The sequence below is a fragment of the Rhyacophila brunnea genome, unplaced genomic scaffold (assembly GCF_057557595.1).
Source record: "Rhyacophila brunnea isolate RB1 unplaced genomic scaffold, BYU_Rbru_1.0 scaffold_5, whole genome shotgun sequence".
NCBI classification, from domain to species: domain Eukaryota; kingdom Metazoa; phylum Arthropoda; class Insecta; order Trichoptera; family Rhyacophilidae; genus Rhyacophila; species Rhyacophila brunnea.
The window spans coordinates 17,848,599-17,868,371 of NW_028233170.1; the positions used below are offsets into that span (position 1 = coordinate 17,848,599).

Below are 19,773 nucleotides of genomic sequence, written 5' to 3' on the forward strand. Positions count from 1 at the left end.
TCACTATAATGAATGAATACTGTCAACGCTCATGTACTACGAATCTATTTATGTCCTGACGCCTCCTTGGTAATAGTGGTGGCCGACGCTTATGATGGCGTGACAAACAAGTTACCTACCAAACTATCTTTCAATTGAAGATATCCTCGCTACAAATGAACGCGTGCCGTGTAAATTTCTAAATGAACTTCCTAGAATGGGTAAGTGCTCGAGACAAGAACTTATGCATTACATATTTCTAGGTTAGATTGAAGTTTTTGCGGATTCTTTAGCGTCCCGCATTATTAGCGGCCTTTAGTGCTCAGCCGTAGTGGTTTGGCGGGCGCGGCGCGGCGGCATCTTGCGAAACGGTTATACATATAAATATACTCAAACGTATAACCGTTTCGCAAGACGCCGCCGCGCCGCGCTCGCCAAACCACTACGGCCGAGCACTTCCACGCACATTCTTTACCGTATGCTCAGGAGCTTACGCGCCAGAACCCGGTATTGAGCGCGTGATATCACACGTGTCTAATGTCTGCTGTTAAAATTTACATGTCAACTATATCCTGCGCGATAGCACAACGTTTTGAGGATCGCGTGCCGGGATTGAGCGTCTAAAGGCATATCGCGTGATCCTGGAAGTCGTTGGAGCGTACAACAATTCAGCGGTTTTAGCAGGAGTGTGATTTTATTGTCTCGTGAACTAGGCTTCTGTACAGTCTAGATTTGTACATTATAATGGATATAATATATTATATTAACAGTTATCTATAAAATTCTCAGAATCAGTCACAACATTTCAGAACTTAATAATGCATCTGGCGCGTTCGCTCCTGAGCATGCGGTAAAGATTGGACGCGACTAACCGCTCTCATTCCGCTGTTCGCTACAATACTTTAAGGCTCGATGACATTGAGCTACTTTAGAAGCTACTTTTTTGGTGAATTTACAATCTGCTTGTAAACTCGCCCAGTGTCATCATCGAACAAGCAGATTGTAAACAATCTATCCAGAAAAGTTGAAAGCCGGGCTACTTTAAACGCTACTCGCTGGCGTGTGGGCCAATCTGCGTCTGCGCAGTAGCTTAGAGTTTTATGGCGTGTTACCCCATCATGTTGGTCCTGCATGTTTTCCAAAACGAAATCTTTCAATTCCTGCCGCAAAGCCAGTTATCATTAAAATCACAAATTTTCTCTATAGTTTCGAAGTACGGCTGATGACGCCCCCAGCCTAAAAACCGCACCAAACGGTAACTTTCGCGGCATGTATTGCCTCTTGGGAAATGCGCGGTTGTCCATTCTTCCAAGACCAAATTGGCGAATCTGCGATGCTGCCAGTCGTCCGTTGGCTTTAGTTCTTACGTGAGCTGGATTTTATCGTGGTGTAGGTCTTTATGCGAAATTCGCCTTGAGCCATATGAGAAGCCAAGTTGCTACGATCCTCTTGGAATCGACATTTCTGGCTCTCCACACTGTCTCGCATACAGCAGCAATGTTTTTGCGTGAATGGGCTGGACGAACATGTACAAGTGTCAGGCGATCCAAAACACCACCTACCAGTTTTCATTTTTTTTAATCAGCTTGCAAATAGTCTTCAGTTGCGCGATGATTTCTACCGAAGTCTGACCTTAATTTTTGTAGTATGACCGTCAAAGATTTGCTATTTTCGTAGTATTAAAAAAACATTGCAGATCATAGCATATCTTTAAAGGTATATTACACTATTACAGAGATGTACCTAGTTATACTACTTAACTAACCAGATATATCTGCATCCACAGGCTTTTCTGCCAATCATATACTCACATAAGAGTAGGGTGGTCAGATTTAAGATTGTAAATATGGGACATTTTCAGTGTAAATTTCTTTTTATGAAAAAATTATCAATAGATTCAAGTCCAAGTACCTAGGTAGTTATAGAAAGCAAATGTTTATGCAAACTTTTTTTGCGTAGGCTTTTTAGATAGTCATCGGACTACGAGAATCTGAAGGCGGGAACTTCCATTGAGCTGCCACTGTGGCTGGCAGAGGCTCTACTGCTGAAGAGGCCACCTATGGTGGGCGTGGACTTGACAAAAGTTTACAAGGAAGCATATCGGGAGATTCTCAAAGCTGATGCGTTAGCTGTCGATCTACACAAACTAGGAATGTTCTACTATGAGTTTGGTAGTCACTGTGCATCGTTCGATCCCCGTGGAGGTGTAGCCAGCTCGCTGGAATCGGTTTGTTCATTTATTATTGTTACCAGGGACTGGCTCTTTAGGGACCCCCATCAGTACGTCAACAAAGTGAAAACAATTAAGTAATTAAATTACAAATCTAATGCATATTGGTTTCGAAAGTTTTATTAATTTTATGATTTTTAGTAGTTTATGCTGACAGCTGTTTCGGGCTATAAATCCATCGTTGGAACGATTCAATCGTAATTAAAGCTAAATAATTTAAACAGCTAGCGTTTTCGAGATGCATATGTCAGGGATATTTCTTTTAAAACATATCTGCCACACTAGGGCATCCAAGCATTATTAACCGGGGAACTGCATCTTTTACAAATGACCGAAAAGTCGTTGATTTGTGAATATCATCCATTTCTGACATGACGAACATCTTTTTAAATGTTGTCAGCGCTTTGTGAAAACAATCTATTGAATTGTACGAATTTATCGTCGCCGTAGATGTCAAGGGAGCCAGTCCACAAAATCATAAAGCTGAGAAATCGGCGCGCAAAGATTTTGTGTGACAAAAAAGAAACATTTCTTGATTGAATTTTTTTGTTTTTAAAGATAGAACAGTGAAACTTTGAACATAAAAGATACTTTGCGATGGTTATCGTTTTATTATTTTGAATGAATAACTAAAATAAATAGTATTTTAGAAGTTATTTGTGTTATATCTCTTAACCACTGAATATTGAAATGTACATTTGGCACACTTGTGAGGTAGTCAAAAGAGTGTTGTGGCTCAAATCTATTGACCACGGCATCTTTGATGGTTTTAAAATGCTTTTGTGTACTTGACACAATCGCGGACACATGTTGGCTTAGTGATAAAATATGACACATATTATTAAAATTTAAATTTAGATACGACACTATCTAATGGAAATATCGCACCGTGAGTAAAACCAAGGCATCTGCAAATTTTTCAATTTCGAGATTAAATGCAAAAGAACTGCAAAAGTCGTGAACTTGATAATATAAAAATGAAGTAACTGAATGAACCTGCAATATAATGTAGATATAAACAAAATATTATGGTTTTTTTTAGAAACTCTATTTCTCCTAACAAAACGAAGACTTCAACCCTAATATATCCAAAATATATATTTTTTGCAGATGTCTTGGTTTTACACTCACGGTGCGATATGTTTGCACTGTGATACAAGTAAATAGGAAACATATTGTACGACTTATATATGTCGTGTCGTATTATGTTGTACAGTACAGGACGTCTATAGACGTTCTGTCATATCACACTTTAAGAAAAAACGACGTCTATAGACGTCGTGTCCGTGAATGTGTTAACTCATTTTCGCCAAATTTGTGTCTCGACTCCTTTGACATCTATGGCGACGATATATTTCCAATTTAGAAATAGTTATTACCCGTTCGCCCGACCCATTGCATCCTTAGATGGAATCATATACGCATTGAAAAATAACATGCATTTTTTTGACCAGCTGAGGATCGTGATTCACGTCATATATGTAAACAAAGATGGTTGCTCTGTAGTCCATGTAGTTAGACAATGTGAGTGCAAATTAATACTTATCAGTAAGTGGCTGACTTCTTTCATTAGGATTCATCATTCTCCTTCAATTATGGCAACACTGATAATATTTTATAGTTGACTATAGCGACTTCCGGAAAAAGATATGAAATAATACAGTGAAATAGCGACCTTGTGCTTGTTTGATTTCCAGACATTCCGCAGCCGCTTCCGTTATATAATGGACCTGTGTCAGAACTCAGAACCGTACCCTATGGCCAGCGCCAAGCTGGACCGTCCGGAGTTGGGTCTCCTGGCGGCGGGGCAGCGCGCCGGGACTGCTCTCACCGCATGGTGCAGCGAGGCCACGACACCTCTCAAGACTGCGCCCATGGTCCGCACACATCTCAAGAGGAAACGCGCCCAGATAGAAGAGACCTGACCGCGGCTCGCATCAAGTTTTCAATTTTTTGTATTAATTATTATACTTTAAGTCTTTCTTAAGCCAATTATTGGGCCTCAGGTAAAATAGTGTCTGTTCTATCGCAAATTTATGGTGGCTGGTGAAATGCCAATCATTGACAACATGTGCAATCAAATTTTGATATCTAATAGTAATTCAGGATTCCAATGACTCATCTTACATTAAACTAACTTTGAATTTTGATTGATTTAGAGCTTTACACTAGTTTACCAGGCCCTTTCGATTCTATTATGTAAAGCAGGGGTGTCCAACCTTCAGTAATCTGGGGGCCACATTAAAATAGAAAGATACAATCCAAATACAGCACAGTAAAACCGTATTAATTCGGAATTGACAGGACTGAAAAAAAATCGAATTGCAAGATGAAAATGTAAACTTGAAAAAAATTTTTTTTTGGAATTTAGTAACTTTGGTTCCCTTCAGATTAATATCAGTTGTGACTATTATGGTCCAATCATTGAATTAGTGGAAATCTCACTCTAAATAGATTTTATGAATTTCAGCGAATATTTCGATTTACGGTGAATTTAAAAACCATGTTCATATTAACAGGGTTTTACTGTACATATTAAAAATATTTGATATCTCTTACAGCTTGGCTTCGCAGATTCTTTTAAAATTTTGTAATAAAGAAAAGTCATGCTGATTAATAAAGTTTTTATTGAAACACTGGATACAATCATGGAAGTCGATGAACATCTTGTATTTGGAAATTCAATTTATTGGTGTTTTGGATAGACCTCATGTTAAATAATGTAATACAAATCATACAGACTCTGCTCACCAACCGATGATGAAAATATTGCGTGTTTGATATTACACTATGACTAATGCATCATTTTCGCAGCCCTAGACTAGATACCATATATAGTCACCGTTCAGGCAAAAGTCACCAACCCTAAAAACATTGTTTTGCGGTATCAGGAGGAAAAATCAGATTTTAATGTTTTTAAGGTTTTATCTACATTACATTATTTTCTCATGTCTTCTTAATAATTTCTTTAAGGTACTTTTACTTTTTGATGCTAATTAACTCTTTTACTCCCAGCTGATTTAGCCTAGCATATGCGAAAACTCCCAAGCGTTTTTTGACAACAAATCGTCGATTTAGTTTTTTTTAAATAACTAATTCTACACATGTTTTAAAAATTTGAAACTTTTTTTGTGTGTTCTCAATGGTGTATAAAGCAATAATAAGTAATAATATTGATAGTTTACATCAATAAAACAAAAGAAAAAAATAATGTATCAATATTTATTTAGAAATGAACGGATAAAACTATGTTTGAACAACAAAACAAGTGTGGCAACATTTTTTTATTTATAATTGATATATCAAATTTTATAATATAATCTATCCTTATGTAGTAACAGAAAAAAAAATAAACATATTATTATTTCTCAATGAAATAGAATTTTTATAAAGTAATCAAAAAAAATCGTATAGTGTCAAGGTATTCAAGAATATTATTCAATTCACGAAATCGCAAGAGAATTCGATACAGTATCGACGACTAACTGATATGGAATGAAGTAATTTCAAAAAATAAGTCTCAAAGCACTAAATCATTTATAATAATATTTATATTCATGTATTTTTTCACCATCTTACCAAAAATACAGTGGCATCCATTGTTAGTTCAAAAATTACAAATTTCATTTTGTAATGTGATATATGAATCATAAAACAACTAAAAGAAATATCAGAATTTAAAATGTGTCATAAAAATAATGTTTTATTATTTTTATGACCCTCTTTGGTCTCAAGTAGCAATTATGACTTGTGAGTTATTAGGGTATGGCATAATTATAAACAATGCCGACACTAAAATAAATGTTACTCACCACCCAACACACAGTGAATATAATGCTTCGTCTACATGAACGAAATATGACGGGAAAAAATTTGGAATAAATCGTAAATTTGGTTCCAAACTTTCGGCCGATGGATCGGCCCAGATGGAGTTTTCGCATAGGTATGGTCGGCCGAAATATCGGCCCCGTGGGAGTAAAAGGGTTAAAACATCTGTAAGGTTTTGTAGGAGGCAAGGTAGCTCAATTTTGGTTTGCTGACTTTTGCTTGTTAATAATCTGAACAATGTTAGCCAAAAGAAGGATAGTGAAAGGTAGTGATATAAGTAATAATAAAGATAATGTGGTAAATAATAAGTTTTATTGAATGAAATAGTCTCTTAACATGTTTATTTTTTATGTTTTAAGATATAAATACCTAAAGTAAATTGCCGGCCACAGACGGACAGTTCTCGTAACAGGTTGAACATGCCAGTTAATAACTATACAGTTATCTTTGGTAGATAATCTGCGGCGCCCATAGACGGACACTTTTCGACCTTTCAGATATGTGCCATGTTCAAACTGCCAGCGACCCCCCACTCCCGTGTTTTTGTAAAACTGTTGGAATTTCAACTAGCCGAAAGTTCTTGTTTGACGTTAGATGCTGGTAACGTAAAGTAGGAGTAGCTGGCGCGATTTGGCGGCAAATTTTGACAGTTCTGTCATAGTTCGTTCGTAAGAAGTATATTATTTTTGTTGCGTGTTAGTTCTTTTGCGAGATACTCATATTATATAATTACGAATATTGTGGTGTCAACTAGGTACCGCAAACAATATTTTCCACTACTTAAATACAAAAATATGTCTAGGTATCATGGAAACAGACGCCAACTTGCAATTGCATGTTGTGCATATGTCCATGACAGGGCTACTTATGGAGAAGGAACATTTTAGCCATATTGCTTTGTTAAAAGTCATGCGGGAGAGTGATCCTGAGGATTTTAAAAATTACTTACGAATGAATGGAGAATTGTACGATCACCTGCTATCAAAGTTATGTGATCGGTTAACAAAGCAAAATACTGTGATGAGACAGTCGATCAGTCCACACGAGAGACTTACGGCTACATTACGATTCCTCGCGACGGGTAGAAGCTATGAAGACCTGAAGTTTTCAGTTGGAATTGCCGCTCAAACATTGGGCCAAATCATCCCAGAGACATGCCAGGCTATATATGATGTCTTAAGAGAGGAATATATGAAGGTGAGTAATTTTTGGTTGCAGTACACTCAGTGTTTCCGAAAGTGTGGTACGCGTACCCTCTGGGGGTACGGGAAGAGTTTGGTGGGGGTATGCGCTGCACCTGATGCGACAAGTATTAATACGTCATCAATCCGCATCTGTCAACTGGCTTCGATATTTGTTTTTTATGAAGTGTATTACACTGAACGATCTTTCACAGTATATATTAATAGGAAAAATCGACAATATTATAAAGAAATTGTTGCAAATTCTTTAAATTGACTTCATTCTCAGAAACAGACTATTTCACACATGATCTCGTCAAAAAAATTCATGGATAATTTGAGCGTGGAAAGAAATTTAAGACAAGTCATGTGTACTCCAACTAATTTTATAAATGAATTTTTGAAATATTCTGTAAAGCGCTGATGGCCACACATGAGAACCACTATTCTAGATTAAGATTTTTTTTTTTATTAATATTATAATATTTCCATTGACTTAATAATTAAGCCAAGACAAATCTTCAAAGGCTAATTATACCAATATTGCATAAATATCGCTTAATAAATAAATGTTGTAATACTCCAATAAAACACCAATTTCAGCACAAAATTTTTATTTATGTCAAACAAAAAGTATAAATGTATACATATGATGTTGTACAATATTTACTACAATATCTTTTATTATAGTATCTAATACGACATATTTAATTCGTTAAAACAAAGTAGGTATCATAATACCGCCGTCGAATTACATTAGTTATACACAAAGTTACACAAGTTATACACACCCTATGGCTTTCAGGTTTCGATTAATATAATCTGCCGACTTTATCTTCCACAGGGCAGGATGCGCCTTGTATATATCGATGAAGTCCGCCAGGAAAACGTTCGACGCGAAACGATCGGACATCTTAATAGTTTGTTTCAGTTCACGTTGTTGTATTGTGGGCCAGTGCAATATGGCGTCAGTTAGTAATTCAGTGTTGCCAGTTTTTTTTTATAGTTGCCCTTACGATGAAAAATGGCAATAATAAAAATAAATAAATTTTGGATGTAACAAAATATGATGTTCTTGTTGATGTAAAATAAATCTAGACAAAAGAAATATGTACTTACGTAAATTTAGTATTAAGTTAATGTTATAATATGTACCAAATTAATAGATATTATTCAAAACCAATAAGTAAATTGTTTTGGTGATTGAATAAAACATATTACACAAATTTAATGTATATAACCCTGATTTAAATAAAACAATACGTATGTATTTTATCTTAATTAAATTTTATTAAAACAACAATAAGTATACTATGAATAATTTATTCAAAATAAAAGAATCTGGACATATATTTACACAAACAATAAATTGTAATCATAATAAATCTAACAAAGTAAAAATATTCGTAGATCAATCGTTCGTTCAAGTATACCCTACTTAAAACTAATTTAACACATGGTACCCCTGTGTATGATCTCGGCGAACATAACCTCCATAGTTTTTGACACTTGATCTGCCACAGACAATAACTGTACGTATATGGGCACGTCTGTTGACAGTTCGACAGATTTAAATGGGGTAGTTAAACTGATCTGTGGTGTGTCCACTAACGTACAGTTATTGAACAGTTATTGTCTGTGCCATGTTCAAACTGCTACGAGAACTGTCCGTCTATGGGGGCCTAATGAATTAAGAGTTTTTTTGAATTAAATCTATTGCTAATAACAAACCAATGAAAATTAAGTAATAACATAATGAAAGTAAAGAAAGATTAACAAATAATAATTATTAAAAACTACTCCTCCTCTGTATCAATTCCGACATCGGGTTCGGCATTCCTATCAATAACGCTGGTTGAGCTCGGCAGAGATTGGTACCAGTGGTGGAATTCTTGTGGTATCACACCTTTTTCACATAATACCATTAAATCTTTAACGCCTTATAAGCCTTTGACAATTCGGAAAGGTTGGAGCACAATTCCGAAGGGCAATATTAATTTGTAAATATTCGCCGGAATGGCCATATTGATATTTTATAATTGAACGACTATTTTTTTCAAATCTGAAGCAGTACACCTTTAACCAGTTAACTTTTTTTCCAGCTGTGTTCCCGGTTTTCTTTTTTAATATTTGTTTGGACAGGAGACCCAAATCATAAAAATCGCTGTATTTTAGTTCTTTTGTGGTATACAGTGTCGCAGTTTTCTTATTACGATTAAATTGACCAGCTGAAAAAATGTTTATCCAGTCATGCATTCATGAATCTCTTCTATTTCGCAATGGCACTGTGCATACTGTCACATTCTATCATTGAATGTCCGGATTCTAAAAACTTTTGCTCCAATACTTCACTGAGTTCTGCACCACCTACATCAAAAGGGTCAAAATATTTTGACTGAGGTTCTGGCCACCGCACATGTCACTAAAAATTGACACTTCTTTTATATTGCTTGGCAAGTTAGTTTGATAACTATACAAGCATGTACCAATCTCTATGCTACCACGCTTGCCATTTACGTCATGCCAAGCATAACAGAAAGCATTATTAGGCGGAGCTCCTTCATAAATTGTCAAATTGTAGCAACAAGATTTTTCTGCTGTAATACAGAGATGAGACATCGCTACTTGGAATCTGTAAAACATCTGCAAGTCAAAGGTTACTGTTGTAAAAATGTTTTCTCGAGTTGCCCTTTCTTTGTCCATAGCTTTGTCGGTGTTGGCTTCTCAATCCCTGTTTTATGTTTGGTGTAGTTTTGCTCCAACTGTTTCTTCTCGTCCCCGTCCTTCATTGCGTTATATTTTGTGCAGAGAGCACACTGGTCTTTTCTCTCTAAATATCGCCGGCTCGATGATTGTCTACGTAATGTGACTCCGTAACAGGAAATTTTTCGATGTGTTGTTTGATAAGTTTTACCATACTGTTGGGCATCTTGTTTCCTGAAACATGCTTACCCCACTGATCGTCGGTGTTAAATACATTAAATTCATTGGCTTTTTCATAAGCTTTGTTAACAGGGCCATTACTGAGACATAATGTTTTTAAAAAGAAGTCTCGGCAAACCCTTTCTTCTCTGCCATCCTTAAAAAAATAGTATTGCTTCGCATTCGATCGTTTCTTGAGAGGTGGCTTTACCATTCTGCATTTAATTTCAACAGTCTTTGTGTTCTTCAGTATAAAATCCTTTTGACGACAATAGTCACCCAGACTCCAGTATTCAGAGCATATTAATACTCTTTGTTCTTCAGTACACTTCGTGGAGCAATTGAATATGCATTTAGTGCAGGTGGCTGTTTTGGGAGTTTTGGCAAAAACAATATGTGTACTTGCCAGACCCAGGATTCGAACCTGAGACCCGCGGCGTGATAGTCCAGCGCTTAAGCCACGCGGCCACCGTGGGTGGTATTTAGTTCCATATTATTATTATAGTTTGTTTATTTAACTTTCTTCTTTAATAAAAAAAAAAATCCCACGCCGTGCATAGTGTAAAATAATTAAAAAATTAAAATTGGTCACGGAGTTACAATATTTTGCCATGGAAATGAATAGCAATTTTCCCTTTCATGAGTTCTTAAACATTCTTCTTTGTCTTATTTCTCCTTTCTTAGAAAAAATTGATATCTTCAACTTGGGGGTTATCAATTTTGATATACATATTATATATATCTTCAACATTATTTGTTTGGTTTGAATGCCTTCTAGATAAGGTCGTTACTTAAAGCTTCACAGATATTTTCATGTTTGCAGATATTTGTCATATGTCACAAATACATGCACGTCTATTAGGAGATGGTGTGTATTTAGAAATACAATAAAACACATTTAAAAAAAGAACACCCCTCACTATGGTTTAAATTTGGACAGCCGCACGGGTAGTTTCATTGAGAGCCCACAATTTGCGCAAATAAAATGATTGCGAATTTGTTAAATTTGGACACGGAAGACATTTTTGCATGTCTATCATCAATATGACTTCTGACGTGCTATATTTGCCCCTTACTTTATCCTCAGCTTTCAAGTCATAACGCATTTTTGATTCTGCAATATGATTATCTTTATCTTGCATGATTTTGTTTTTTTCTGTCTCATCTTCATTCTCAGCATTTTTAATTTTTATTATATAACAATCGCAAGTATCACACGTGTCATTAGCTGGTGGATGAAAACCGATATTGTATACTATCGTATTTTAAAAATTGAACGAATATATATCTTACTGTCATTACAATACGGACTAAATTTATAAATCACAATTTTGTGCGTTGAGCCCTTATAGGAATGGAGAAATCATCGTCGTGTCGCAACGTGACGGACGCGAACGGCAACTAGTCCGATATTTTGTATGGGCAGACCCAGCGGTGCCGCCAGACCGCTCGCAAGCGGAATGTTCATTTGAGCGAAGGACACCGATATTAAAATATGAATTTCGCCATCCAGCAGACCCGACACAGAGTGAGCGTCATTTTATTTTCCAGATGATTCGTCCATATTAATGTCATTGCTTATAGTCTTCTAAAAATTAGGTAGTATGAAAAAGTAAAAAGCAAATTTTATCTTTAGTAATGCATAACGCCACATTACATTTATAACATACCAAATGTGTATGTCCTTTGCATAGTGGCAATTTACACCTTTGCCTTGTTTCCACATAAATAACGTAATGCGCGATGGTATCCAACCGCACATCAACCGGTGGAACCTTCGTCGCATTCACTTTCATTTTTTTAATATAAAATTGTGTCTCAATTTCATTGCTTGGACGACCCCGTTTCAGTGATTTTCCCGCCCCAGCACCGAGCCCAACATGACAAAGACACTGTGGTAAATTGGTTTTGAACTTTGAAAGACACAGTATATTATTTGCCTCAATATTCTTTTCAGCTTGTGCACGACGATACAGTAACCATGAGTTGACAACTGTCATATCTAAGAGGTAGTAAAAAATCCTCATACCACCTTTTGCTCCGCGTTAATATTTTATATCTCCCCATCACACTGTCCAGCAAATCTACACCTCCCATATGACGATTATATTCGTTTATAATGTAAGGACGATTGATTTTAATTTTTTGTTTCGATTTTTTGTCGAATCGTTCGACAGTGCTCACTGGAAATTCACCAGCGAACGTGGATAACAGGGTTACAATTTTATTGTCTTTCCATAGTGTATTTGACAATTCAATGCCGTCAAGTGAGCCTACAAACTCGTGGCATGCTCCACGCATCTCCTTTAGCGAAACTTCATCGGGGAGTTTGCAGCCTGGAATTCGATTCCGGCGAACAGTCCCCAGGGAATGAATCCCATTCTTAGCTAAATAGATAAGGTGTTGAAAGGAGGTATAATAATTATCAAAATAGATTCTATGGTTTAAGTGCCGCTCGACAACCCGACACAGGCGTACGACAATATTGCCACAAGCACCTAAGTCAGGTTCACCGAGCAGCCTTGGGATTGAATTTTCCTGCCCCGAGTATATTTCGAAGTTGTATGCAAACCCTGTTACACCGCTGATCACAAATAATTTGAATCCCCACTTATGGGTTTTCATCGGCACGTACTGTTTGGCGTAGTGTCGGGCTTTTGTGGAGTACATTTGTTCATCCACTGATAAATATTTTTCTCTGGGTACCGAACTAAAACTATTATTGAGTTCCGTTATCAGTGGCCTTATTTTAAACAGTCTGTCGTGATCTGGGTGGTCACGTGTCACATGCATTTCGTTGTCGTTGAAATGTTTCATATATATTCACACTCATTACGGAACTAATTTTATCAAACCGTAGCTCATCCGTCCAGTACGATCGAGTGTTTGGTGCTTTCATAAGTGACATATATAGTGTCATCATCATCATCAGCCGGGGTCAATCCACTGCTGGATGAAGGCCTCCCCAAGCTTTCTCCAACTCTCTCGGTCCTGTGTCGTTCGCTGCCACGTATTTCCGCCGAACTTTACCAGTTCGTCAATCCAGCGACTTTTAGGGCGACCCTGTGGCCTTTTCGTACCCCTTGGGTACCATTGGATGACGGCATTTGTCCAGCGGCCGTCCTTTCGGCGAGCAATGTGCCCCGCCCATCTCCATTTCAGCTGTTTGGCAACGTCTATTACATCGCGTACTCTTGTCTGCTTCCTAACCCATTCGTTTCTCTTACGGTCCTTTCGCGTGATGCCCAACATGCACCTCTCCATGCCTCGCTGTGTGACTCTTAGCCTTTGGACATCTCTCATGTTGAGGGTCCACGTCTCGCAGCCATACGTGAGCACGGGTAGCACACATTGGTTGAACACCCTACGCTTAAGACATAATGGTAGGTCACTCTTGAAGATACTATTCAGACGTCCGAAAGCACTCCATCCCAGCTTTGTTCTTCGAGCAATTTCATCGTGCATGCTTCCGTCTATGGACACCTGCTGTCCGAGATAGACGTAGCTGCTGACTTGCTCGAGTTGGGTTCCAGAAATACAGATAACCGCAGGGTCCGAAAAACAGTTCCTCATTACTTTTGTCTTTGAGACATTTATCTTTAGACCGACCGTTTGACTGACATCCGCGAGTTCTTGCATTCTGCCTTGGAGGTCTTTCGGGTCTTGTGAGAGTATAACAATATCATCTGCAAAGCGCAGGTGACTGAGGTGCTCTCCATTAATTGGAACACCTTTTTCCTCCCAATCAAGTTTCCTAAATAAGTCCTCAAGAGTAGCGGTGAATAGTTTAGGTGAAATGGTATCACCTTGCCGGACACCTTTGTTAATGGGGAATTTACACGACCGTTTGTGGAGTTTCACGCATGCTGTGGCATCACTGTATATACTGTTCAATATGTTTATGTAGCGTCTGGAAATTCCTTGGTTGCTAAGGGCGTCTATAATTGAGAATTTTTTGATGGAATCAAACGCCTTTTCATAGTCTATAAAACCAAGATATAATGGCAGTTTGTATTCCTGGTAGCGATCTATGATTTCCCTGACGACCTGTATATGATCCATAGTACTGTAGCCTCTTCTGAATCCGGCTTGCTCTCTTGGTTGGTTCTCGTCTAGAACTGTTTCGAGACGGTTTGAGAGTATTTTCGTGAAAACCTTATACAGAATTGGCAGTAGACTAATTGGTCGATAGTTTTTCAGATCTTCAGTGTCTCCTTTCTTATGGAGAATAATAATGGAGGCATTTTTCCATGACTCTGGGATGTTCTCTTCGTGCAGACAAGACGTGAACAGACGTGCGAGCACTTCGCTCACCGTCCTCCCGGCCCGTTTGAGAACATCGATAGTCAGCCCATCTTCTCCCGGGGCTTTCCCACTCTTCATGCACATTATAGCATATTCCACCTCTGTGGTAGTAACCTCGGGAAGTGGATCTCCATATTCTCCGTTCACCGGAAGATCTGAATTGATGTCAGTGTCATCTTTGTATAGAGCGCTGTAAAACTCTACAACAGTGTCCAGTAGATGATCCCAGTTACGCACGATACTTCCATCTTGCGCTTTTAGTGTCGTGATCTGCCGTCTCCCTATCGACAGATGCTGCTTGTTCTTATGTAAGCTCCTTCCTGACGCAACAATTGATTCTACAAGGTTCATATTGAACTTACGAAGATCTTCTCGTATGTTTTTACGTAGAGTTTTGCACAGCGTGGAGTACTCGAGATCATTTGCAACTTGTTGCTCGCTTTTCGTACTCCTACGCAGCTTCATAAGATCCAACGTTTCCTTTGAAAGTTTGCTTACTCGTTCAACCACAGCAGCGTCTGTCTTTTCCGAAGATTCTACAATGATTTTTGTTATTGTCTCGGTGTTTTGTAAGGAGATGGGGTCATTTTCAGCCTGGAAAGCCGCTAGTCTGTTCTCCAGCTCTTGTTGGAATTCGACTCTGCTTCTCAAGCCTCTGCGGACTCTGGGCTTTTGCATCAGTTTGGATCTCTCACGTTTGATGTTAAATCGTACTTTACACCTCACCATTCGGTGATCGCTGCCAGTATTAAATCTGTTAATGACTGTGCAGTCTAGAAAAATATCCTTCTTGTCGGTGAGGATGTAGTCGATTTCGCTGGTTCGTTTTGCTGGGCTTCGCCATGTCCATTTTCGGGAAGGCTTTTTTTTGAAGAATGAGTTCATGATGTAGAGATTGTGGTTTTCCGCAAACTCCACTAACATGTCTCCTCGGCCATCCCTGGTGCCATGTCCGAAGTGCCCGACCGCTACATCATCCTGGTGTTGAGATCCGATTCGTGCATTAAAGTCCCCCATGATGATAGTGAAGTGACATTTCCGTTTATTTTTCAACGTACTGATTTCTTCATATACCTCCTCCACTTCTTCATCAGGTGAGTTTTGAGTGGGCGCATAAACTTGCAAAAGCAGAATCTGGTATCTTTTGCTGAGCTGAAGTGTTAAACTTGCTACTCTATCTGAGGAGAAATCAAATTCAACTATGCGATCTTTCCAGAGTCTGTGGATTAAAAATCCGACACCGCTTGTGCGTCCGGTCTTAGTCCCATTATAACAGAGTACATGTCCGCTGTGGAGATTGACGATATCGTCTCCTTGTCGTCTTACCTCGCTGAGCCCGACCACATCCCAATGGATTTTTTCGAGTTCTTCTTCGAGCTCTAGAAGTTTGGCGTTGCTGGATAATGTTCTCGCGTTATAGGTGGCAATGGTCATCGGTAGGCAGCCGTTACCGTCTTTCCAGGGATTCTTAGCACCCTCTGCCTTCCCTTGCTGATTGCTGCCGTGATCAGTGTCAGGTTGGCCTCCGGAGAATAAGGGCCGAGATTTTTGTTCTTGTTCCATGGGGGTATTTGGACATAACACACCACGCTGTCCAAACGGGTTGGTGTGTGGTTTTCTGTCTGGGTTTTCCTTCCCGTAGCCAAGGGGTCTCTCGTTTTAAGGCGCCAGAGTTTCGCCTTTCACCCTTCTCTATTAGCTACAGATGAGTTATACTGTCAAAAGACACACCACATCTGCATTGCCCAGGGGACGCCGCGTGGAGGCTAGAGATAGGATTTGTTGGCCATCTGTAGAGTAGCATCTCAACACTTTATAGAAATGTACCTATTGGCATTAGTGCATTTCATTGAGGCCCTAGCCAACCATTTGCCCACCATATATAGTGTAATACCAATAAATTGTCTGACTTCAGTTTCTGTTACATTTATACATTTGGCAGGATTTTTCTGTGTTGAGTACAAATTTGACTCATTAATTATAATAAAAAATAACTCCAAAGAAAACAAATATAAATATAAAAATATGCGATAAAATTCTTGAACCTGATGAGGGTAGTTCAGATGAAACATCGGCGATGGCAGCTGTAATATCTAGCTCTAGAAGTTTGGCGTTGCTGGATAATGTTCTCGCGTTATAGGTGGCAATGGTCATCGGTAGGCAGCCGTTACCGTCTTTCCGGGGATTCTTAGCACCCTCTGCCTTCCCTTGCTGATTGCTGCCGTGATCAGTGTCAGGTTGGCCTCCGGAGAATAAGGGCCGAGATTTTTGTTCTTGTTCCATGGGGGTATTTGGACATAACACACCACGCTGTCCAAACGGGTTGGTATGTGGTTTTCTGTCTGGGTTTTCCTTCCCGTAGCCAAGGGGTCTCTCGTTTTAAGGCGCCAGAGTTTCGCCTTTCACCCTTCTCTATTAGCTACAGATGAGTAATACTGTCACAAGACACACCACATCTGCATTGCCCCGGGGACGCCGCGTGGAGGCTAGAGATAGGATTTGTTGGCCATCTGTAGAGTAGCATCTCAACACTTTATAGAAATGTACCTATTGGCATTAGTGCATTTCATTGAGGCCCTAGCCAACCATTTGCCCACCATATATAGTGTAATACCAATAAATTGTTTGACGTCAGTTTCTGTTACATTTATACATTTGGCAGGATTTTTCTGTGTTGAGTACAAATTTGACTCATTAATTATAATAAAAAATAACTCCAAAGAAAACAAATATAAATATAAAAATATGCGATAAAATTCTTGAACCTGATGAGGGTAGTTCAGATGAAACATCGGCGATGGCAGCTGTAATATCGGGAAACGGCCGCATTAAGGTGAGTTAGGGTAAGTGCGGCATATAAATTGACTAGATGAACTTTAAGCTGATGTTGAACTTACGACTTTTCGAAAATTTTATGGACTGTTCACCAATAATCTCTTTTTCGACTACCATATTCATTAGATGTAGATGTTGCATGATTAATTATAATAAAAACGTTTTAAGGAAACAAGGCGAGTAGACGCTCTTACCCCTGCATTTGGGGTAAGAGCATCTAGTTAAATTATTTGTCATAATTATTACCAGTCAAAAAATATATCAACCTCAGGATAATATAATATTTTAAGTGCAATATTTTGATTGTTTATGGTGGTAAATTTCCTTAGGGAACAGAAGATATTAAATAAAATCAAAAAAGTTGGGTAAGTGCGGCATATGTAGCACTAGTGATGTGACTGTGAACCAGGGTGAACTCACGGTCCTCCAGGTAGGCCCTGTACCGTTTAAATATAATATATAATACCGCCCAAATGATCGCGAGAGCCTCCTGTTCGTTGCTGTGGTAATTGCGAGCCGCTGCGGATAGGCGGGCGCTGGCGTATAAGATGATGTCTCGTTCACCGTCGTCCCTTTCTTGGAAGAGGCCGGCCCCCATCCCATGTCCGCTGGCGTCTGTTTGCAAGGAGAACCTTCGGTTAAAGTCGGGGTGGGCTAATTTTGGGGGTTTCCGCCCTTTTTCTTTTATGCTTCGCATAGAGGCTGTTGCGGCTTCCGTCCACCGGAGCTTCTGTGATGTCTTCAGCAGGTCTGTCATGGGTGCCGCAAGGCTGGCGAAATTGGGCACATACTCGCGTAACCAGCCGCAGAGGTCCAGAAACTCGCGCACCTCACGTCGAGTCTGCGGGATCCGAGCTTCTTCCACTCCTCGGAGATGTATTGGTAAAAGGTGGTTCCCTGTGCTGGTCACGACATGGCCAAGGTATTCCACGCTACGTCTCCCTATCTGGCACTTCGGCGCAGATGCACGCAGGTTGTGCAGTTGGAAACGTTCCAGCACTAACCTCAGGTGGCGAACGTGGCCTCCCCAACTTGATGAATAGATGATGATGTCATTGAGATATACCAGGCAGAACTTCTAGATGTATCCCACGAGTACTTCCTGGGTCATAAGCCTTTGAAAAGCAAAGCTCGATCCCTTCATTCCAAAAGGTAACCTTCGGAATTGGTAGCATCCTCCTTCTGAGGTGTTGAATGTTGTCAGTGGTCTGGTCTCCGGATGCAGTGGAAACTGCCAGTAGCCATATTTATTTCCAATGAGCTGAAGACGGATGCGGTCCCCAGATCTTTGAGGGTCTCTTGTATTCGCGGCAAGTGTGTAGCCTCATCTTTTGAAAATTGATTGAGGCGCCGGTATTCTACGAAGAAGCGAAGGTTCCCGTCCTTCTTTTTGACGATCTTGAGGTCGATGACCGCCTCTTCTTCTAGCCAGTCCAGTCCTAAGAGGATGTCGAACTGAAACCCCTTCGCGACCAGGGCGTTCAGGATGATTGGTTCATCGCGGAGGGTCCCGCGTAGTTCTACTACTCCGCTCGTCTGTAGCGTATGTCCCCCAGCGAGATTCAATTGCGTTGGGTAGGTTGTCCTCTCTGTCTTCATACGCCCGAGCCCCTGTCTGACAACTGAGTGTGTCGTGGCACTGTCGCGGCGCTGCGACCACTATGCCGCGTGCCTACTGCCTTGGTGAGTGCGGGTGCGTATTGTTCGTCTCGACCCTTGGCAGGTTGTGTTCGGACTGTGAGAGAGCAAGCCACATCATGTTGTTCCGCTGCCACTTCAGGCCAAGGAGTGCATGACGTCGTTTCGGGTGTTGGCACTCTTTGGCTGTCGGCGGCTACCTCACTACGTGGCACTTGTGTCGGTAACTGTGGGGTGACCCCTTGTCTAGGCACTCGTGTTTTATTGTTTATTTCTGGCACTGTGTCTCTAGCACTGGTCTGTCTAGACAATATGCACGCTGGGGGTTTGGATGTCATCCCCATGGTATTGAGCGCCCCCTGGTAGTGGGGTGCCTCGCCGTTGATCATCATCAGGGTGGTGTTTATGCTTGTCCGTAATTGTCGGGAGGTGTCCGTGGGACATAAGGTCCGGCTGACACCGGCGCATCTTCATTGTTGGTTAGTCCTGTCCCGTTTCGTAGGGCAGTCGATGTTGAAGTGCCGTCCTGGGCAATGCCAACAACGTGGTAGCTGATTCTCCTACCTTTGGCGCGTTGGCGGAGGAGGCCTCTCTTTCGGGGGCGGTTGGTTCTCGGCAGGACGACCCTGGTGGTTTGCTCGGGTATTTTCGTCCCGCCGAGGTTGTTGATGTTCTTCATTGCGCCTAGGGACGGCAGGCCTTTAGCGTTCTGCGGCCCACGTTTGCGGGTTCTCCCGCTTCGTCCGCCATGATTGTTGGGGTGCGGGGTGGCGTTCATCCCTCCATGCTCTGGCCGAGGGTTCGTCGTCCCCTTGGGGTGGGTCGAGGTTTTTCGCTACCTCGATCAGCTCCTGG

General features: G+C 40.2%; 1 protein-coding gene and 1 pseudogene across 2 annotated transcripts; one reads left to right on the forward strand and one right to left on the reverse strand.

Moving 5' to 3' along the window:
• Nucleotides 1–31: 31 nt before the first annotated feature.
• On the forward strand, nucleotides 32–5,397 carry LOC147066114 (DNA replication complex GINS protein PSF3-like; annotated as a pseudogene). Its single transcript, XR_015071629.1, has 4 exons — nucleotides 32–69; nucleotides 112–200; nucleotides 1,939–2,206; nucleotides 3,907–5,397. The product of XR_015071629.1 is annotated as a DNA replication complex GINS protein PSF3-like (transcript).
• A 7,575-nt stretch (nucleotides 5,398–12,972) lies between these two features.
• LOC147066115 (uncharacterized) lies at nucleotides 12,973–18,037 on the reverse strand. The gene is made up of 4 exons (XM_085955726.1): nucleotides 17,701–18,037; nucleotides 16,491–16,688; nucleotides 14,560–15,968; nucleotides 12,973–13,032 (listed from the first exon to the last, which is right to left on the reverse strand). Exons 1-4 carry the CDS (start codon nucleotides 18,035–18,037, stop codon nucleotides 12,973–12,975), a joined length of 2,004 nt encoding a protein of 667 aa, XP_085811852.1.
• Nucleotides 18,038–19,773: the final 1,736 nt, after the last annotated feature.